The sequence below is a fragment of the Dendropsophus ebraccatus genome, chromosome 1 (assembly GCF_027789765.1).
Source record: "Dendropsophus ebraccatus isolate aDenEbr1 chromosome 1, aDenEbr1.pat, whole genome shotgun sequence".
NCBI classification, from domain to species: Eukaryota; Metazoa; Chordata; class Amphibia; order Anura; family Hylidae; genus Dendropsophus; species Dendropsophus ebraccatus.
The window spans coordinates 128,001,269-128,009,857 of record NC_091454.1 but is presented as its reverse complement, the minus strand read 5'-3'; the positions used below and the strand labels follow the sequence as shown (position 1 = coordinate 128,009,857).

The 8,589-nt window shown below is 38.1% G+C and overlaps 1 protein-coding gene across 1 annotated transcript in view; it reads right to left on the bottom strand.

Moving 5' to 3' along the window:
• Positions 1–5,125: 5,125 nt before the first annotated feature.
• USP6NL (USP6 N-terminal like) overlaps positions 5,126–8,589 on the bottom strand; it is a 128,736-nt gene continuing 125,272 nt past the window's right edge. Inside the window, exon 14 of the mRNA XM_069978740.1 lies at positions 5,126–7,042. Coding sequence (XP_069834841.1) covers positions 5,643–7,042 — 1,400 coding nt within the window. The 3' untranslated portion in view covers positions 5,126–5,642. The remainder of the gene's footprint in view (positions 7,043–8,589) is intronic.

Sequence of the window (8,589 nt, the reverse complement as noted above, 5' to 3'; positions counted from 1 at the left end):
CATTGACAAAAAAGGGCCACCCTGGTATTTCCCCATTTACGTTCCAATACTCGCAACCGAGTGGGACTTAAGGGGCTATTTATCAGGGTGGTGTGGTGCTCTCCCCATTATGGAGGCACCCCGTGGCAACAGGCTAGAGATATCTGTCTATCCCGTGTTTTGAGACTCGCAACAAAGACTCCACGGACTCTTGTTTGTTATTTCGGTCTAAGAACTTGTCTAAGCCTGTTTCAAAGCCAGGATCCATGTTCCAGACGGTCCCGATACCACTGTCTGTTTATGCCACTGCATCAGATGCCAGTGCACCAACACTTTAGTCAGGCATAGCAACCCAATCACTAGACACTGAGTGAGGCATAGAAACTCAAGAATTAGACACTTTAGCACCACTGTGCATGTCTTAGGTACCCCGACACCACCAGTACAGAGTGGATTTAAATGTTAAAATATACCCTTTGTATGTGTTTTTCCCCAATGAATTTGTCAATCTAGAGGTAACATGACACTTTGTACAGTCCCTGGTATACCTTTATAGTACTTTCCAAATGGATAGACCAAGGCAGCAGTAGCCTTTTTAGGCAAATGCCCCAACAGTCTTTGAGAGAGAAGGGGTAGTGGCCTGATAACTAACTTAACCCTGCTGTTCTGCTCTACTATACACATATAATGTTCCAGTCATTTTTGACAGGGCCTATTAAAGTCTTGATTTTTAAGTGTTTTATTTGAATTTCTTTTGCATTATTATACTGTGTGTGAACATGGTTGTTCATAAACAAATTAAAAATGAAATCAAAAACCTAATTTTTATTTTTTGTATCAAAAAAAATGTTACATGGCCTTATTGCATTATTCATGCATATTGCACATTTGCAAAAAAAATTTGGGTCTACTTCACAGCATAACACAAATGCATTGTACGCCGACACATCAAGAATGTTATAAAAAAACAACCATTGGCCACAGATTAGTTTTGCGTTTACAGGTGTAAGTGCCTATGAGTTGATCTAGAGTACCAGCTACCCCTTTTGTGGCATTGTAATGTAAAATCATGTCTGTCTTTCGGTCGTCTTGATTACAGATTGCATTATCATGGTGCACTGTGCTTATCAGAATCACCTGTGTGTGTTTTTTGGGAACGTAAGAAACTACTGTTGTAAAATAAAACGTAAAACTATAAAAAGGTCTCTCTTGCTGAGGATACCTTGCAGCAGTTCTGGCTTATTTCTTCTAACAGTACCCAGCATGGTTATTTTTCTTTTCATCAACATCTGCCCCAGTTGTTGTGATGTGAAAAAATTGTCACATGGAACATTTCGTCCTTTCAGCCCATGTGTCAAATCCAAAACTACTCGCATACCTTGATTTTTTTCAGCTCTCTCCAGGGTTTTTTCCTATGTGTACCTGAGCATTTACAGTCCATATTTTGATGCCATAGTTTGCAGGCTTACTTGAAATATACTGTATGAATAGGCACCTAACTCTGAATGACACCAAATATTCATCTACAGTCACATTTTCAACAGCATTAGATAAAATGTATGTGTAACTCTGCATGGACCAAAAGGACCTAGATAAACTGATAAATAGTAGTAGATGAACTATATAGACCAAAATGAGATTGTAACTGCTTTATTTTTTTCAAAAAATGGCTGGGGATTAGTATAAAGGCTATCGGTCATTTTTAATCGAACAGTACAAGTGTAAAAGAAGATGTGGAGCAAAAAGTAAACAAAAAATAAATAAATAAAAACTGCTATTAGTAAGAACCCCTCAAATGAGGAAAATTCAATGAACCACAAGTTTCAGAACCGCATAATGAATATTTTAAAAAATATAAAATTTCAAATTCGGTCATTTTTGACCGAACAGAACAGCAGGGTTAAGGGCCCTAATACATGAAGTCTGATTCGGCTGATTATGGCTCAGTGTAAAAGATATAACGATCAGCCGATGAAACGATCATCGGCTAATCGTTGGTTTAGGTGGGGACCTAAAATTTTCAGGCGCTAATGGCTGACGATTGCCCAAACAGCCAATACCTTATTGATAAGATGAGCGGCCTGTCATTCCTTAGGTACCATCAAATATGCTGGCTCACTTTGTTATTAATAAATATTAAAAAGTGTACTCTACTCAAAGCAATATAGGGCATAAGCTGGATGAGTGTATATGAAACATACTGGAATAGATAACAGGAAAGTGTTGAAGGTCCAGTTACAGTGGTAAAGTGTTGTGGGTCCGAAATGTACTGAGTTAATACCAAAGATGTATTTAAAAATAAAAAATTATATATATAATATATATATCATAAAAACTTCATTTAAGGTGGTTGTCTGGGCAGGGGAATTTTTCTGATATGCCCAGGAAGGGCTGACTGGAAATAAATGATTTTCACTTACCTCTCCCTGGTTCCCGCCAGTATCTTACTGCTTTGTCCCCATTGTGTAGCCAATGAAGGGTTCTGGGGGACAATGCAGGCCCCCTCAAGCAATCAACGACTGAGGCAGGGCACTGTTGTAGCTGCTGAAAAGCTGGGCAGGCCTGCATCATCACCACCCCAGAACCTGAAAGTAGCCACACAGCAGGGACAGAGTAGTGGAATACATGTGGTGGCATGGGAGCCAGGTAGGCAAGCGTACTTTATTTTCCGAGCATATAGTGTAAAAACAAAATATTTATATATCTCCTGCTCGGACAACCCCTTAGGTCATTTTCTGATGACACATTCCCTTTAGGTTCCCAAATAAGAGACATACAGACTGTAGGTACTTAATAATATTAATCTTTAACATATTAAAAAATACAGTCACATTAAAAAGAACAGTTTAAAAACTGTAGCGGATGACATATGAAAATAGTGTGTATATTTATACATTAAATCTACAATATTTACCATTATTTTTAGGAGCAATGTTACCAGCTCAGCACAGTATACAGCTCTATTAGGAATCACAGGCCATGAGTATTATTACAGTCACATTTATGTACATTGTATTATAGATCATTTCTATAGGTCTGGAAATAATCAGCAACGCGGAAAAACAAACAATTACAGAAAAGGAATTTTGTCATTTGTTCCAATGTAGTGTTCAGGTATCTGTTAACACTTACAGTTATTGTCAAACATATACACAGATCACTCAATGCAGACATAGAGTCTAGCTAACTATAAAAATGTATTATACCTGTACCTTAAATCTCAGACATAAAAATACAACTGATCCACCTTAAATACTTATGGAATATAAAAAAGAAACATTAACACCCATGTATTTAAGGTATTGTGTATTCCCTGTAAGGAAACATGCCATAATGCAGTACTACTTTGGTTTGTGACTCTGCCACGTGAAAACTGGCATGACTAAAATGATACTTTTTCTAGAACAGTTAGAGAAAGCGCACACACGAAAAAAAAAAAAAAAGTGTCAATCAGAGAAGGTAAAAACCCACTCAACCCTGCACAGGGAAATAAAGCAGACAATTCAAATTGATTTGCCTTCTCTTAACTATTAGTGTCATTTCAGCACACAATGCACTGCTTCATAAAAGGTGTGATCGTGTAATGATAAAACAGCAAAGATTAAGCCATTAAAAGCCAAGGCACATAGTGAAAGACACATGCTGTTGGAGCAGAGAGAGTGCATGATTATGGAAGGCGGGAAGACATACAACTGAAAGCATGGGTAAAATAATAAATGCAAGAATAAAAAAAAAAGCCATGTGACGTTATGATGCAGTTATTTCTTTAAGTAGTTTTTGAAGACATAACTAGGGATAGATAAAAAAAAATGGAAACACTTTTTGTGTTTCTTTATCATCCATTCCTTGATTTGGCTTTAAAAAGGGGGATGCTTGAAAGCAGTTACCTATTTAGTAAGGTTTGTGTTCTTGGAAGACACACAACGTATTCAAAGGAGAGCAGTTATATCAGAGATTGATACATACTCAACTGAGATCATATGAACACTGGAAATACTGTATATCTGGAGAAAAAAAAAAACTGCAGTATGTCAGTAACTGGAAGAAAAGTAATATGTACTAAATACAATGTGGAGAGAGAAGAGGTATCTGTCAAACAAAGAAGGCACCACGTACAGTATTGCACCAAAAATGTAGACATATCAAGAAGCATGGTCATCTGTCAATGAAAAGATTCCTAGATTATACTAGGTCTTGTGTCTCTGCTTCCAGTGACACTTGGAGATCCTACCTAGAAGAGAATGCAGAATTTGTACAGGTGAAATACACCCCAGATTTTAGTTGTAAGCATGTGAATGAGGCTGCTGATACACTGAAATATGAGCAAGGGCTGGTTCATTATGCACATATTTGTTGCAGATTTTTAATGTGGATTTGACCACTTTCAGTGAGGCAAGGGTGAAATCTGCAGGGAATCCAAAGCAAAATCTGCATGAAAGAGTATTAGGATGCGTTTACACGTACAGGATTCGCAGCAGATTTGATCCTGTATGTGTGAACGCATCCCTAAGGTTTAAAACAACCCAGCTAAGGTTAGTTACAGTAATACAAAGAAGTGCTGTTTGTTACCATCCTCCATAGGCACATACTAAAGAAATTAATAGAAATTCACTATTAGGAAAGGTTTTTCTATACCATACAATAGAATTTAGGGAAATGTACTCAGTCAATGATGATCTGGGTTTTCTGTGATTTTAATTTGGACGTTCTGACCTTATTGCATTAGCTTTTGTTTTGCATAAGATGCACTCAACACCTACATCTCACAGCTGGTACAGCACTTTCAAAATCAATACTGGTAAAGTGCATAGTGTCAAATGGATACAATAAAGTATTTTACAGCGTGAGAAGGCTAGAGTTGTTGGAAGACAGCCTAACACAACCTAGGCGGAATCTATAGCAGATGGTGCTCAATACTGAAGTACTGTACTAAGAAAAGTTTTTCTTAAGTACAGAACCATCATCAAAAAACTGCAGGGTCTTGTTATTGTTAGCCATCTTGTGCATTAAACTTTGTAATACTTTCATGTACTGTCTACAGGAACAACATAACACCAGTAAGCTCTGATCTCTAGTTCCTCGACACAGATGTCAACATACTAACATGAAGCTTAAATTAGAACTTTCATTAGTCTGAAACTGAGAGAACATACGTAATAGGTACGTCTTAATTGACCCTTTGCTGAATCTGAAGTATACAGATGTACTGTAGAAGGAGATGCCTTTTCAACTCCAGACAGGTAACAGTCACTTCCAGACACTCAATACATTAATATCCTAAAAGAAAACCCAAATGTATTCTTAGAGTAAAAGAATACGGTTACATAATTTTCACCTTAAACATCGGTGGTATCACATAAAATTTGTTAAATAATTTCTTGATGCAAAACCAGCTACTGAGGCACTAAAGTTATGTAGCTAAAGAATTAATAAATATCTCAGGACAATTATGTACATAAAAGGCTACATATAGAACATTCTAAGATTCCAGGTGTAAACACCTAGCTGGTACATCTAGGACAATGTTATTCAATGCTTTCGTATTTGTTACGGTATAATGTCACTTTCCAGACGTCTTTAGGTGGCTCAAGTTCATGCTTGAAATGTTGCTTGTGAAAATAAAGCAACCGGATTTTACTATGAAACCATGAGCAATAAACCGTTCACAGCATCACAGACTCATGCATTATTACTCCATCACGGGGATTCCGAAAGTGCAGTGCATTAATTCCTGGTTTGGAATGCAGATACCGGGGTGGAGTTCCTTGCTCATTGCGTGGTGAAGTTCTTAGCCTTACTGGACTATTAACAGATAAAGATGAAAAATTGGCGACTGGGCTTGAGGGCTGATGTGTTCCTGGGGATTTTTGCAGATTAGATAAATAACTTCTTGATGCATCTCGATTTAATGGTTGCCCAAAAGTCCCAAAAGACACTTCAGGAAAGAATGTGTGATCCGCTTGGTAATCTATTGGTGGAATAACATATCTGTGGTTTTCCTTCTGATTAAAATTACCCAAGCGTAGAGTTGCATTCTCTTCTGCAGGTAGAACTTCAATTCTACTAGAAGGTGATGTAACTGAACTTTTCCTAGCAGTAGAATTCATAAGTATTTTATCTGAAGTAACACCAAAACTGTGTCCATAGGGTCTATTTGATGGACCAATCCAGTTTGGTGAATGGTGCTCACTATTTAGCCTATTCATTGAGTATTTTGTATTATCATGATAAAGTGGTGGGCTGCTATAGGAAGGCGGTGGTTGTTTTAGACTGTACCCATCATCAGTACCCTGAAATGGTGTTAAACGTCCTGGAGAGCGTGATTGCATACCAATAGCTGAATTAATATCAGTCGCTATTGGTGGACTTGATCCTTTTGAAATACGTGATGTAGTGCTGTTCAAATACATCACATTTCGGTCATATAAATCTGACTGATGCCTATAATCTTCAACATGATTGTCGATCTCATTTTCACCACCAGAAACATTATCATATTGCGATGCATTAGATCCTCTCTTACCACCTGCATCAAACACTCTATTTTTCTGCTTCACTCCCAAACCCTGAGAGTCAGACTGACTTGTAACTCTATATTCTGGTGGGTTTCCCCTACCATCATGCATATGCTTCAGCAGTAGCTCTTTATTTTTGGGTTCTGATGGCAAATTCCATTTTGGAGTGATTCCCTTTGATGAACTAGAAGTTGCATTTGAGTTTTGGTTAGCGGCAGCATGGTCATAGTACTTAACTTTGTCCTGAGTTGGGTTAACAGGCTGTGGAAATTTTTTATGATGTCCATCTGTCTTAAATTGTTCAGTATGTAATTCTACAGATTCCCTATTTGTGGATTTCAAAGCAGGCTTCTCAATGGAATTCTTTCTCCTCTTTTCGGTTGGGAAAGCTTGCTGTGCTTTACTTGGAGAAGGAACCTTGTCAGGTTTCATTTGGTTTGGAAGCTTGCTGGTACTTTTTTGTCCATTCATAATATGATTTGTAAGTATCTGATCAGGTTCAGAAGGAATTTGACCAAGAGGTTTTTTAGGCTGTTCTTCTTCTTTGCCTAAGATTAAAGGACAGAAGAAAGATCATAATTAATATAACGACTAAATGTAAAGTCTTAGAAATATTGCCATATACAATGGTATGTATCCAGCTACAGTTGATTACAAATACAGATTTACCTCTCCATCAGCCGGGACAGGCCTAAAATCAGCATTAAAATCCACATAGATGTCACATGTGAATTGTGCACAGAATTTGGGGCAAAATTTTCTACCATTAAAATCTGCCATGTGAACAAGCTCTATGTAGAAGATAAAAGACTAGTGGAAAGACTTTGGGAGCTTTGCTCCTGCATATTTTAATGCCAAAATACAAAAGTAGAATTAAAGTGATTACTAACAGAAATGTGTTCGTTGACAGTACTCTTAGATCTAACTGTGTGGCTTTTTGGTACCACTATTTGGTTTGTCTATTTGGTATCATCAGTACATTCTATTTAAGTTTTGCACATGAATAAAATGGGGCTATGGAGCCAGTGCAGTGGTCCCTTTTTTGAACTGTGGTCTGATTCCCGCGCATGGCACCGGTCTATTGCCGAGCACCATCCGGGGCTGAAGCAATTAAGGCGGGTCAGCCTGCTCCCAGTGGGAGAAAACACCTGCACCTCTATGACGCGTCGGCACTGTTCTATTCATGCGCAAAACTTAAAAAGAATGTACTGAAACCAATTGTAATTTGCAATGACAGGATTTATTTTTCCATAAAATATGCTGCAAAACCGGAAATAAATAATTTGTGCTGTCAAATTGAAAAAAAAAAGGAATTTGTTTTGATTACGGGGAGTTTAGCATTTACGACGTTCGCCCTATGGTAAAACCTCAAGTTGTTATGATTGAAACGATATGTAACATGTATAAAACTTTTATATTATCTGATGGCCTGTAAAACAGGTTTGACAGCTGCATTTAGAGGCTTAATTAGCCAGCGCGGCAACGGGACCCGCGCCGGCTAATAGAGGCACTGCCCGGCTGTACATATCAGCCGGGATCAGCGCCGTTCAGATCGGGGTCCCAGCGGGACCCCTCTCTGAACACCCCCCGCGGCACCATGACGTATCAGATACGTCATGGGTCGCTAAGGGGTTAAGCCAGTAGGTGTGGACCCATTACCTTTGCACACAAGGCTATTGCAGTTAGATTTAGTAGGTGATCGCCTGGCTATCCACCTATGTGGATAGCGCTAGTTAATACTGCGGTATCGTATGAACGCATTATATACATAAATTTGGGAAGGTGTGGGACATTTGGTACCGCTCAAAATAATATCTGAATCAGAGCTACCCACCTCTGGAAAATGTCTACTTGATAGAGAAACAACTTACTTGGTACATACTGGGCTCTACAATGCTTCTCTAGCGTTAGATATACTGTTTTGGTTTGTAAATATATTCTGTTGTGGGTAATGATACATATTGCTATGAGACTGAGATGTAATAGACTTTAACAGAGTGTTGTATTGCTTTTATTACTTTGCTCCTTGCTGTACAATACTTTGTTTGATATGTGCTGTTTGTATCAGAAATACCTTCGAATAAAACAGATAAAA